We start from the raw sequence: 14,265 nt of genomic DNA, 5'->3' as shown, positions 1-14,265 counted from the left end.
CTTGAACCTGCCTTTACGTGACCAAGCTGGGAACTCGGTTCTTGGCTCCTGTCGGGGAGAAGTGAGTGAATGCTCCCGGCTTGTGAGTCATTGCTGTCCCAAGGCAATGACTGAGACAGAAAGTGGGAATGGGTGAATCCTGGGCTCTTCCCGCCTAAGAAGAAATGAAGGTGAGCGAGGCAGTGGCTACTGCCCCGAAGAGTAGGAGTCCTCTGCAGCAGAAGCAGTAGTCCCCCCTCAAGGCTGAAGCTGGAGCTGATGGTCTAATTCCCCAGGCATTTTCCATGGGTCTTCATTCAACTTTTCTTCCTGTTGTCCATGCTGTTCCCCTTTCTACAGCAAAAATGGGCTGCCTCTCTTGCTGTCTTGGCCCTCTGTTTCTTATACTGCTCCTCTCCATCCTGCATCTGGGGATGGGAAGAGCACGTCACCTGCCAATGCCATCATTTCAGCAGTTCTGAGCAGCTTTACATTTGTTATAATGCACTTTGAAATGAATAGAGAACAAACTTGGTAGCTAGAGTGAGTGAGTCTATTAGGGCACGATTAAACTTTGATGTATTTTCTTGGGATGCTCATCCTGGTGCTCATTTTGCACATTACTTGAACCCCAGGTCCAACCCTTAAAATAAAGTGTAAGATTTTGTGAATTTACTTAGATATGTAAAGAAAACTCAGACTTTTTCAGCTTCTCTACTGAGCCGCATGTCATAGATCCATGAGCCATTCTGTTATCCTGAATTTTTAAGGATTTTTTTTTTAAAGTGGACAGTAATGTCATAATTGCTTTAGCACTAGAGAGAGTTTTTATCCAGTTTGAAAATTGCATTCCAGTAGCAAAACACATAAAATTGTAAGTATAGACTCACTCATTTTAAAATGTCAAGTAGCCCCAAACACTCAAAACATTAGGAGAATTAGACTAATACATCTTCTTGTTTTGCACAAAAAGCATGATTTCCCTAGTTTCTCGTGCTGTGCATACATAATGCATAGATTGAGCTGTTCAGTTTTCTAGCGCCTTGATTTTGTCAATAGTTTGCAAATGTGAGAATGCTTTCACGCAGCATTAATTATATAGTCTGTTTTCAATACGGAACCACTTGAAGAATCTTGACAGTGTTTACTAGATGCAGCATTGCGACCTTGGGGGGTTTACAGAGGCACTTGGGAGAAATATAGGTAGGGAATGCGCAAAGGGCATTCACCAAACCCTTGCCAGGGCTACTGATGTTTACTGTTTCCCACATTGCATGTCTTCATGTCTTCATCTGCTTGCTACTCTAATACTGTACTTGTCTGTAAGAAACATCTGTCCTTTTCCTTCTTTCCTTCACCACATTTTTTCTCAATCATCACATAGTGATTTCTTTGTTTTGTATATGTAAGTCATTAAGGTATACATCTCTCATTCCCCATGTGGAAGGAGGCGAGCAATGCAGAGTTGGTATCATAAAAAATAGCCCGTGGGGTAAAACACCAGAGACTGGGCAACATGCAAACTATCTTGCATGAAGGAGAGGTTAGCAGACCCAAATCACCACATTTACCATCACTCCAAAGGGAGCAGACACTGCAAAGGGTGCAGCAGCATCAGGGGTGGCTCTGTCACAGGTCTGTCTCCTTCTGCAATGAACCTCCTTGCTGAGCAGCTTGTTTTTATGAGATGTTGGTCTTCAGAGTTTGGAGATACCAAACCAACTGTACTACATGTACAGTACTACACGTACTATGTTTACATTAGCCAGACATGGCCAAAGATTGTGACAAAACCAGAGGATACTAGTACTTGCAAGGCCTAACCTTGCTCTTAGTTTTAAGGTAACACATTAGACATGTGTGTCCATTAACATTTTTCTGCAGGACAATGAAAGGAGCTGAGTACTGGAAAAATACACTTCAGCTTAATGCCAATTTTTTCTGGTTCAGTGATGTTTCAGAGTGAGCTTGGGTTTTATCTTTGTGAATCTACTAGCTGAAACAAATTATTTAGATAGCGTATTATGATTGTTATGTTTCTGTAAATTTTAATAGAAATTTTCATTATTCTTTTATATGCCATATTTTCAGGCATCTAGATGTACAATTATTTGATTTTCCAGGAGATTTGAGACAGAGGAATGACCAAGGTCCTATTTTGAAAAGTGTTCAGGTATTAAATATTTACTTTTGGGGAAAAAAATAAAAGGACTAGACCTCTGTCTGCCTCTTTAAATGCCTAAATAGCTCTGTGAAGCTTGTCTTGTTTTGATGAAGAGCCAGAAGAAACTGAATGCATAAACTTTTCTAGGCCTTTCTGAAAATCATAGATCTACTGTCCATAGTTGGTAATTGCTTTTCTTTCTTTCTCTATAGCGTGGTGTAGTCACGGAATTGTATGGCTCTGCCAAAACATGAATTTGCCTTAGTCCTGTTTTGTGCTATGAACTTTTTCCAGGGCTACAGATGTGGAAAGGGACCTGAAAGAAGTTGTGGACTTAATCCACCTACCTTCAGGCCCCTTCGAGTGGATATAGATGTGAACTAAGCCCAAATGGTTGATCTACAAAAACTTTACACAGTTATTTGTGTGTATATGTTAGTATCTATTTTTATGTGTACATATGTATATGCATATACACTTGTCATAACTGGGCATCTCAGGATCCACAGCAGTTGGGGTTTTTAACTTTTCAAATGTTTTCTTTTCAATTGGATTACTTAAAAATATTGTTACTTTTATGATAACCTTGTATGGTTGTTTAGCATAGTTCAGCACTTGAGTGCTGCTTCATCTCCTTCTGTTCCTGTACAGTACAAAAGCCCAGCTGAAGGTTTCGTTAGTAGATTACTATGGGGCTTGTGATGTTTCTATCAAGAATTGTCCAGCTTCATACCAGCTGATTACATTAACCTCTCCATTGATGCACTTGATGTGTTGACAGCCTTTTAATGAGACTGGCTTATTGGTAACTCAGAAATGCATTGTTTTACATCCAATAGTAACATTTAATACAATATGGCTAAAGACAATGCTTGGATTGAGCAGAAATATATGTTTTAATATTTAATATTATGATTGTTTCATTGAAATGCATAAGTCTGTATCTTTCCTTTGTCTGATGGGCACATTGTTAGTTTTATAACTGTCATTTTGGTGTGAGACCCTAAATCAGGAGAGACTGGCCCCCAAATTCAAGCCATGGAAAAGGAAATCAGCATTAACTCTGAATTACCACACAGCTGAATAAAAGAGGTTGCAGTTATATTCTTAAACTCTTATGAGAGCTGTATATAATTACTGACTTTTCAGAGAGAACTACTGTATCCTTGCATGCCCACATTCAAGATGCAGCTGTATATTGTGCTGCTTTTCAGACACAGCTGTCTAAAACAAATGCATTGATAAACAAAACAAATGGCACCAGGTATGTGTTAAATGTGCCTTGAATTTTTGCTTGATCTTGATCAGTGATGCTGAATGAGTTAAACTGATGACTTTTCAAAGATTCTTTGTATGCCATGACACTGTTAAAAACCAGGATGTTGTTTAAAATAATTTTAGCAAGGCTAGGAAATCTCAGAATGTGTATAAAGAGACTGCAGCCCGGGGAAGTGTGTTTCAGGTAATTCTTCATGGGCACTAAACGGTATCATTTTCACCTGTCTTAGCTCCTGAAGAATAGCTCTGTATAAGCAAACTTGTTTCCTCTCTCATTTTTAATATTGGCAGTAACTTTCTTAATATAGGAAGACTTTAAAATTGCAATATTCAGGTTTGATTTAAATGACCATGTTTTGTTGTGATTTGTTGGGGTTTTTTTTGTCTGTGGGAAAAACTAAAAAAACATTTCCTCTTATGACAAACTATATTCTAAATTAGTAGTAGCTAGAATTCAACTAGCAGCTTTAAATTCTCATTAACGCTTCTTCCAAGAGCAGATGTCAGCTTCAATTCCTATTTTACAAATTCATTTATGTCAGAAAATGAGATGCATGGAGAATATTATTGTTGATATTTCTTCAGCTGTGTGTCTACAGCTTTTAATAATAAGATCCTTCTTAGCTCATGGGAAAACAAGTCCTAAATATGCTTTAGATTTTGCAGGTCTTAGAAGTAGGACATCAGAGAGTTTTGTTTGCAATCAAATTAAGGTGCTTTAATTCAAGAGTTATGAAGTAATTAAGGATGAATTATGAAAATTATCATTGTGTCTTCAAGTGAAGAAATTTTCATTCAGCAGTAATATGATGAAAGTCAAAGTCCATTAAGGCTTGAAGGTGAAGTTAGGGGCTAATATTGAGATTTTCTTTTACTAGCTTTTATATAATAACTCTTTCCATTTCTTTCTTTTTTTTTTTTTAAATAAGCCCTTTTCTTAGACTTTGCTATACTTTTCACATTCCCAAGATTGAGCAGCTGTCAGCACTAGAAAGGTATTGCCCTACCTTTCGAAATGAGATCCTAAAAAAATAAATCAAGGAACTTATAATGCATTTCTCCTAGGATATGTCAAAGGGTCTTTACAGAGCAACAGATAAGCTTTGCTGCAAATGCAGTTTTGAACCCAGAGCAGTTTCTTCCAAGTTTCAGAGAAGTTTTAATCATTCATAGTCAGTTATGCCAACATACCGAATGAGAGGAAAGGGACCTTTTGTGTTGTAACTGAGATAAACCTGTCTGTACACTGAACCATGAGATGCTGTAGCAGATATCCTAAGATTTTCTGATACAGTTAGAAAACAATATTTAGTATGAGATCAAAGATATGTGATCTCCTGATTCTTTTGCAGAGTCGTTTCAGGAGATAAATGTAACAATCTTTTTCACCAAGATTCATGTTACTACTGGTTAGCTGCAAAGTGGCACGATTGTACTCTATTTTAAAGAGAAATATAAGGTTAATAAATTAATGCTCAGAAATAGCATGTTCAGGGACAAATCAGAGTTGGATGTCTTGATGGGAATGCTAAATAATACTGCTGGACTCCATAGGGATACCCTTGAGTTAGGGAGAACAGAATTTAGTGACATCTGCTGAAATTATTCTTTCAAAGATCCCCGCACTTGCTTTTATGCCCCGTGAGCCCTAATTATGACAGATTTGCCTCCTACTTTACAATATGCTTGTTGGTGTAGGATGCAGGCAGCCTGGCTGCATCCAAAAGGATAAATAAATGCCCACTGGAATGGATATTCCATGTCCACAAAGCTTCTTTTTTAAGGTTTACATTGAGGTAGCTGTGAGTAACATTAGTATTTTGAAACAACTGAATTTTCTGTGGTTGGCTTAGGAGCTGTGTGTTTGTTGCCTGCTATGGCAGAGGTGAGATGTTACTGCTGATGCCTGATCCAGAGGGAGTTATTCTTAGGTGTGCTCAGTAGTGACTTGCGCAGAGCGTGGTGACTCGGCAGCTGCAGAGCCTCTCCTTGCTCCTGAGCATGGACCACACTGCGGCTCCCTGGAGGCACTAGTGAAAACTTGGTGTTTGCGAGCAAAAAGTGCCACTTCCCTTTGAGGGTGGAAGAGGGAGAGCAGAATGGTTTTAAATGATAGTTGCTACCATGCTGAATGACATTTCAAAGTGAGAAGCTGAAAACCCCCCTAGCTGCTGATTTGTGTCATAGTTATCCTTCAAGGCAGGTGTCATGGTTTAACCCCAGTCGGCAGCTAAGCACCAGACAGCCACTCGCTCACTCCCCCCTGGTGGGATGGGGGAGAGAATCAGAAGAGTAAAAGTGAGAAAACTCGTGGGTTGAGATAAAGACAGTTTAATAAGTAAAGCAAAAGCCGCACACGCAAGCAAAGCAAAACAAGGAATTCATTCGCTACTTCCCATCAGCAGGCAGGTGTTCAGCCATCTCCAGGAAAGCAGGCCTCCATCATGCGTAACGGTTACTTGGGAAAACAAAACACCATCACTTCGAACATCCCCCCCTTCCTCCTTCTTCCCCCAGCTTTATATGCTGAGCATAATGTCACGTGGTATGGGATATCCCTTTGGTCAGTTGGGGTCAGCTGTCCCAGCCGTGTCCCCTCCCAACTTCTTGTGCAACCCTAGCCTACTTGCTGGTGGGGTGGGGTGAGAAGCAGAAAAGGCCTTGGCTCTGTGTAAGCACTGCTCAGCAGTAACTAAAACATCCCTGTGTTATCAACACTGTTTCCAGCACAAATCCAAAACCTAGCCCCATACTAGCTACTATGAAGAAAATTAACTCTACCCCAGCCAAAACCAGCACAGCAGGCAATGACAAGCTGTTGAGAGATATTAATCCAGCTGCTAACTCCCATGGAGGAGTGCAAACTTAAGCATTAATCTTGTTTTGTGGCTTTTGTCGGTGTTGCATAAAGGTAGGTGCATTGTAATTGATCTCCAGACCAGAAAGGAAATGTTAATATATAGCTAGTAGCAGAGTAGTCAAAATAAAGACCCACGGGATAACAGAAAATTCTTTGTTCACCCAGGGAAAGATTTACAACTTCCTCAGCCAGTTGAGAACACAACATTATTATATTGTCAAATTTTAGTAATTTTGCACTGATGTGTGATAAATCAACGGCAAATCACCAGATAGCCTGATAAATTCATTTGGGCCCAGATTCACTAAATGACTTGGAACATTTTTAGACACCCTGAGTATAAAATTGCAGTTCTCAAGGCTCCTATTTAGCTCCCCTCTAATGCTGGCAGTAAGTCAAAGTGGTAAGTGCCTATGATTTTGCCGATATTCATACTGCTTCTCACATGCTCAGAAGCACCTTACTCTTGATAGAACCAAGTCCCTACCTCATGCCCAAACCCCATCATTATCGACAAATCAGATATCTGTCTGCCTCTATAGCCTTTGGGGCTTGTTCCAGTTAATTTTCTCTAGGCGTGGGTTGTGTGCTGCACAAAAGCTGGCAGCAAGAGTCATTTTATTTCAGACCACAGCTTCCATGGATGACAGTGTGGGGACTGGCAATATCTGCTGTCCAGCCAGTAGGTTGGTGGTCACAGCATGCCTCCAGGCTATGGAGGTCCCCAGACCTGTGCCTTCTCTGCCTGGAGCATTGGGACTGCTCTCTGCAGCCAGAAGGAGTGAGGGAAGTCGGGGTCACTGTTGAATCTCTTGCAGTTTGCAGTGAGAAAGCACGCTCTCTGGGCACTCACTCACACACGGTAACCCGGATTTCAGTCCCAAGGACTGAAGGACTCCAAGGACTGCTCATATGATTTTATCTAGGACTGTTTCATGCAAATAATGTTTGCATATACTTCCAGTATTGTCCTTAGTCCTCAGTCCTCAGTCTGTCCAGAGTTATCCTCCATAATTGCTCGTTCTCTTCTGTCCCAATACATCTGCTTTCATACAAATCAGAATGAAGGTGAAGGAGAGTCCTTCATCCCCCAATCAGACTGGTGATTACGGTACTGCTCTGGGAGGTGTGGGTTTGAATCTTGTTCTTCCCCCAGGTTTCCAGCTCTCTGGGTGAATGCTCTAGCCACGGGCTCTGGGATAAAAGGAGACAACTGGGTATCTATGTGGTCATGTTGAATTGCAGCGAGTCCTGGGTGGGCAGAAGTGATTCCCAACTTTACTAAAGCCAGATAGATGTCAGATTTAGGATATGCCTTTCTTCAGTTGTGGTGGGCTGTTGTTTTGGGTCAATGCCTTTCTGGGCTGCCTGCATTGTACGGGGAGCATAAGGTTCAACCACAGAGCTGTGAATTTCATTGCATGAACAAGATGCTGAAAAGTTAGGAAACATGGTGCTCAAATGCCAGCAATGAATCCCTCCATATATCTAAGCCTCTGTAACACAGTGAAACAAGAGAAATAACAATCTGAGATATGACATTTAAGTACATTGGTGTATATCATCCTGGGTCAGACCCTTGGATGGTAGAGCCCGATGTAACTCCTTTGATTTCAGCATAGTGAGAAATAATTTAGGGCAGTGTGGGATGGGGTTCTGACCCACAAAGTTTGTCACAGTAATGAAATCCCAGATGTCAGGTGTCCCCTTTGCTCATGTAGTCTTGGCTGAGAAAGAGATGATGGCTCATTTCTGGTGGAAAATAGTGAATTTGTAAGTGAGTGAGCTATAAGATAGCACAAAGAGAGTAAATGCCAGTAAATCAGAAAACATGGCCAAATGGGAGTGTAAATGGGAGCTCTGTGTTTGTTCTCACAGCACATTTGGTGGTAAGGCTTTTAACCATTTCAAAATGGTAATGCAGGTGTCGCATATTTCATGTGAAACAGAAGTAACAATAAACAGAAGGGCAGTGCAAAATCCATGATTGTGCCTCTGTAGGACTTCACATGGGCAGACAAATATCCCCTCGCACAGGCTCAGGGCCATAATGGGCAAACCTCTCTTTCCAGGAAGCCACTTACCCCCTCCCCCCATCAGGATGATAGATTCACTCAGTAATGTCTATTTGACATTTACTGTCTTAGATCCCACACTCCTGCCTCTGAGACAGAAAATGCATGATGTGGTAGCAGACTCACATTAATGCAGCTCTCAAGTCCAAACAGAGCCTGATGTCTTCTTTTGTAAAAGCAGGTTATAATTTTTGTTACCTACCCCTTAATTTTCAACCTATGAACATTTTTCCCTTAATTCTATTGTATCAGCTATTATACAGATTAGCTGATTTGCATGCTCTGCCAAGCTTAACCGAAAAGATTCAAGTCTGCAGGTCACATTTATTAACAGAAGCAATACTCTCAAGGTACATGTTTGCTTGATTTTTCATCTTTAAATAGACAGGACTGCCAAAAAATTAAACATACTTGTCTAAGAGGGAGAGGGGAGTCAGTAAAGGCATTGATGAAGTAGCAGTGATTTCAAAATAGCTTCTCATGTATTGATTTTTAACCATTGGAGAGAAATACTGTGGTATTTCTGAGGAAGCTTTGTGAAGAAATGAACATTATTTGACAAACAAATCCCTGTTTAGCTTTCTGTGCTAATTTAATCCCTAGGTTTCCAGTGTCTGAGAATTAATCACTTCCAACAGTTTTAGTTTTCCCATAAAAATCACCGTTGGTAGAAAAAAAAGGGCAGTTTCTAGTTACGGGAAGCAGGACTGAGTCAGGTCTGGACCTGCAGAGATTCCAGCTTGGCCCTGTGGCTTCTGACCCTGGGTCTTGGCTTTCTCTGCCCCAAGTTCCCGACCCGCCTCTGTGTCAGGAGCCAGCAGGAGGTGTAATGTGTAGCTGAAGGGGGGATCACAGCTGGACATGACTGAGCTGAAGAAAAGCAGTGAGAGCAGGCAGGATGTGAGAAGTGTCTCCTCCTTGTGAGATCAGAGATGTCATCTAGGATATCCTTCAAGCAAAACTGCCATATTAGATGTATTGTCCATTTTTACCAGCTGTAGGTCCTACGATATGTAACAACAGGATTTTTCAGAAGTCTTTTATATGCTAATAAGGTGATTCTGTATTACTGAAGAAACTGTATGCTTTCATATCAAATGACATTTGAGAAACAATAAACTAAAATTCTTCACAACGGTTTTCTAAGGATGGAGGAATTTACATAATGTGTAAATTTTACTGGCTGCAATCTCACTGTAACGATGTTATTCCTCAGCAATAACAGGATGACCACAGATGAAAAGCAGCCACTCCTTTAGGTGAATTATGCTATTGGGTTAGAACACTTGGCCTTGCCCTGGTGTTAGAGACGTAGCAAAATCAGTACAAAATCAGCAAAAAAAGTACAAATAGAGTATGTGATGTTGTTGGGGGGCAGTGTGCAGGTTTAACCATTTAAACTGCTTTTGGGAAGTCTTATGCACGCTCCCTCTGAACCCACCTGCAGAGTATCAGGGTGCTAAGCCTTAATGCTGGCACCAGGAGACAACTCCTATCCCTTTTGCTACTCCTGTACAGCTCAGAAAGGGCGATCCCCGGCGTGGCCACGAGCTGAGTGTGTCCCGGTTCCCTGCTGCCCTCTGCCCTGGGCGCTGGCTGTGGAGCCTGCCTACGGACAGCATGAGCCCAGGGCCGTGGGCAGCTCCCGGCGGGCAGTGGGCACTGCCCTGCAGGTGGGAAGATGTGCTCTGCTCATGCCTGAGGCCATGCCGACAAGCGCGCTGTGTGCGGGAGTGGGGAGCCGCTCAAAGCCCCCCTCAGAGACAGTATAGCCATACCTGTGAGACAGCAAATGCTGTGAAGGCATGTTAATCCTTTATAAATAATAGGCAGCTCGCTGCTGGGGTGATAAATGAGGCAGTTCCCATCCTGGGACAACTCTGGGATCCATCCTCTCAGTTTTCCATAGTCTAAATTTGTAGAGAGCAGTGTGTGACAGAGACTCAGTGGAAAGGGAACATGAGCGCAGATATTCAGGCTGAAATTTTGGAATACTATACGGTTCACTTCCTAGTACTTCCTTTTTGTCTAAAAGAATTTCCACCAAGCAAAGTGTTAGGCATCAAATATTTTAACATGCTACAGACACAATATGTGTAATGCTTGAGAAAGATGTGCATTAGAATCTCAGATACCATTAGTTTATTTTAGTATGGAAGAAAAATTTGTCTGAGAAACCTTGTTCAGATATGCTGAGAAGCTTTATGGAAGAGGTCTTCATGCCATGATGGATTTCCTGAAAAAGGAATTATTGTCCCACCTAATACTCTCGAAATCCTAGCAAAATGCTAGTGGGAGGATAGGCTGCTTGCCACAACTTTACCTAACCAAAATAAGACATTTTTTAATGCAAATTGCAGATGTTCCTGCAAGGTGATCCCAGTTAGTCCAGCTCACTTTCTAACTAAGTGAAGGGCATCATCACCCCTAAAATGTGCAAGTCTGACACTCAAAGACAATCAAATCTCAACTGCTCTAACATACAAAAGTTTAGTGAAAGAAAACAACACAAATCCTGTGGCAGACATGTGCAGAATGGGCAGATAGTTTCTGATACACTGAAGGAAAATTACTCTGATATTTTCATCAAAATATTATGAACCCATCACTGAGTGGAAAATTTTATGTTACCTGTGGCTTGTGATACATGAATTCAAAGATGTTGCCTTTAGAAAAAGAAGTTCTGTTCATTGTCTTGCAGTTTGCAAATGGATATTCTTTATAAATCAACATTAAGATCCTGTGAGAGTATTCTTTGTCACTGAATTACAGATCCGTCTTCTCATAAGAGTGCTGTAGGAAAAGAAAAAAGTGTCAGTTAGCTCATGCTGCTCTTGTGCAATGGTTTCCTTGTTATTTGATAGAAGCTCAAATAAAACAATGAATCCTGAAATATGTTTGTTTGCATAAAATGCCACTGGTGTATGGCTGACTGGGGTTGCTCCTTTTGGTTTTGATGAAATCCAGAGGCAATAATACATGTGCATATACCAGGCTTGCTGTAGATAAAAAGGTATGTCAGATCTGGCATGAAAAGGAATCTTGGTTTGTGGTGATGACGATGGTCATGCTTCCCATGACTTTACTATGCCCAAGTGTTTACTCCTAAGCTCTTTGTATAACAGGCAATCATAGAGAAATTCCCTAGGAAACTTTACTTCCTTGTACTGTCAGACAAATAAGGTGCATTATTATATCCTTTTAATCAAAGGTAGCTACAAAATTTAAAAATATCAGTACTAGCTATTGCTTGTATTAATATATAATGTGAATTAACTTTTACTTGAGCTTTATGTAAAATTCATCCCCAGATCTGCCATTGGGAAGCTGGGAGCGGAGGTATTTGAAGCAGTGTACAGCTATCTCAAGGAAGCGAGACAGCAGAATGCCAGTGAGGAGGAGATCAGGAGACGCCTGGAGAACCTGGTTTCTAGAGCAAGTGATTGCTTTGAAGTGGATCAACTTCTCTACTTCGAGGAGCAGCTACAGGCTTCAGAAGCCCGTCTTCAGCTATAAAATGTGTGTCAGTAACAGCGCGGGAAACAGCAAGGAGGAGTGAAAGTGCTGAGCTGCCTTCTTTAGGCCAGCAAGCAAGTACGGGAGGTATTAAGAGGAAACTACTGAAGGTAACGTAGTGCATATAAGCATGTGGGTAAACTCGATTTGAGAACGCAGACCACAGTGAGAAGTGAGTAAATACGGTATAGATTACAGGGGCAGGAAGAAGGACAAATGGACAGTGGAGAGGAGGATTCGCCGTTACCAGAGTCCCCTTTTTCACCACTTAGGGCATAAAGAAAGGTATTTTCCTGGGCCTTGGCCAGGCGTCAGTCCTGCACTCAGACCATCACTGGCAAAGCTGCCCCTGATGGAAAGGGTGCAGGATTAGACTCCAGCTGCTGTTGATTCCTGCGGTAACTGGTCCTCATGACACTTAAGCCCATATTTTTTGTGCTTTGGCAGACTTACCCTTGAACACACATGTATATTTACAGCTACTCAGCCACTAATTGTTTTGTTATTATTCATTGTTCAAAAGGACTGCATTTAATCTGCGTGACTTTCAAAGGAACTGTGAAAAAGATGCATACATGCATATTTATATACATATATGCATACTCACACACAGAGAGATAGGTATGTATATCCATAGAGACCGAAAGATGTCTGACCGTACAGTGTACATGTGTGCATGTATAGAGACAGAGACATGAGGCCGGAGCTGTAGCTGACTGTGGTAGCTAGGAATCCTTGCTGCAACTTCTGAGTTTTAGATCAAACTCATTGTACACAGATGGAACAATAAACTGACTTTTTTGGCTTGCACACGGTTACTGTTAATGTTTTTTCTTAGTGTTTATGCTCCCTTCTTCATATGCATCACACTTTTGCTGATTTCAACTGTATATCATGCTCTGATTATATACTTGATGTTTTCCTTCTACACCTTCCTTCTTTATTCTGCATTCTGAGCTCCTTCATCCATCTGTGTAAAACACTAAAGGATAACAAAGTGGTACAATCTATAGAGGAATCTCAAATATATTGTGGACCAAATTAATTTTAGGCATCGAGCCATTATCATAATCCTTATGTTTCCTGCTTTTGTGCCACAACTCTTAAAGGACTCAGGGACTGAATTAAATAAATTAAAAGAAATTTGTAATATGAATATCAAAAAGCATTGCTATTTGACCTGAGATGAGTTATTTACAGCTAACAATACTGGTATTGATAGTAAATTAAGCAGTGCTACTGATCCATCTTCATGACATGCTTTAAGAGACTCAAAAGGAAAGGTAGGTAGAGTCATCTTAATCTATCTCAGCAGCAACACAAACTGAGGAAGCAAAGGACATGCCCAGCTACAGATGTGGCATCATACTTCCAGCTCAAAATAATAGGAGATTCTGGCATGTCTGATTTCAGCTTTTGTTTGGAATACACAGTGTTACAAACTGGAGGCTAAAATCCACTGTGATGTTCACTGAAGTAGGGAAACATTTTTTTTTATTTCTATGTGGTGGTTCAGATCCCATAGGTGGAGAAACAGTTTGAAGCACAGATTCTCAGTCAGTTTTCAGTCTCTTTCCTGTTATTTCTTCTTGTACTTACACTCCCCATCCTTCTCCATGTTGTGTCCGTGTACCTGTTTCCATATTTTTTGCACATGACTTCATTTAAGACCATTTAAAAACAGAAGTGCCAAAGTCCAAGATACAGGAGGAGTGCTTGGGTGTTGCAGGGACTAAAAAGTTGACAAAGCAAACCATAAGTAACTAACACATGGTGAGAATAATGTCAGAGAGAGATAATCTTGACTACTGCACTTACCTCTGGCTGTGATTCAGAGTGATTTATCACAAAAACTTCAAGAACAGCCTGTGTAAGCAATCAATTCCTTTTTATTAGTGAGGAACACCTCATGAGACTTTTTTCCTGCAGCATGCAAGAATAAAGAGCTGCATAGGAGTGGGTCAGGCTCTCTAAGGCAGTCAAGCACTAGGGAGATCATTAAAGGGCAACCCTTAAAGCCTGGAAAACATGGTTTAGCCATGCAGGTTACCCTCAGGGAAATGGTTGCTCTCTGATGAGCAGTACTTTTGCTTGTTGCACATGAAAAAGAAATCACAGCGCCTTTTACAGTTACTTCAGGTGCTTTCTTCTCTCTGCAGGATATGACTTTCAAGTCATGTGAGGGTCTGGATGTTACTGCTTTACTGGTTATATACTTTAAATTACACTTTGTTTTTGTTTTTTTCCATCAATCATACCACAATTAGGCAATGTGGTATACGTATTAAACTCAGCAGGAAACTTTTTGTCTTTGAACTGTAGTAAAAGCATAGAGATAGATCCCATGGATTTGACAGAAATTCTTACATCACCGTTTCTGTCGAGGGTCACTT

The 14,265-nt window shown here is 40.9% G+C and overlaps 1 protein-coding gene across 3 annotated transcripts in view; it reads left to right on the top strand.

Moving 5' to 3' along the window:
* Window positions 1–12,682, top strand: part of NEK11 (NIMA related kinase 11) — a 110,452-nt gene extending 97,770 nt beyond the window's left edge. For all 3 annotated transcript variants that reach the window (XM_076331068.1, XM_076331069.1, XM_076331070.1), the window contains one exon: window positions 11,668–12,682. In XM_076331068.1, coding sequence (XP_076187183.1) covers window positions 11,668–11,872 — 205 coding nt within the window. In that variant the 3' untranslated portion in view covers window positions 11,873–12,682. The remainder of the gene's footprint in view (window positions 1–11,667) is intronic.
* Window positions 12,683–14,265: the final 1,583 nt, after the last annotated feature.

The sequence above is a fragment of the Aptenodytes patagonicus genome, chromosome 2, assembly GCF_965638725.1.
Source record: "Aptenodytes patagonicus chromosome 2, bAptPat1.pri.cur, whole genome shotgun sequence".
NCBI lineage: Eukaryota > Metazoa > Chordata > Aves > Sphenisciformes > Spheniscidae > Aptenodytes > Aptenodytes patagonicus.
The sequence above is the reverse complement of the archived record's forward strand: the minus strand, read 5'-3'. Positions and strand labels throughout refer to the sequence as shown.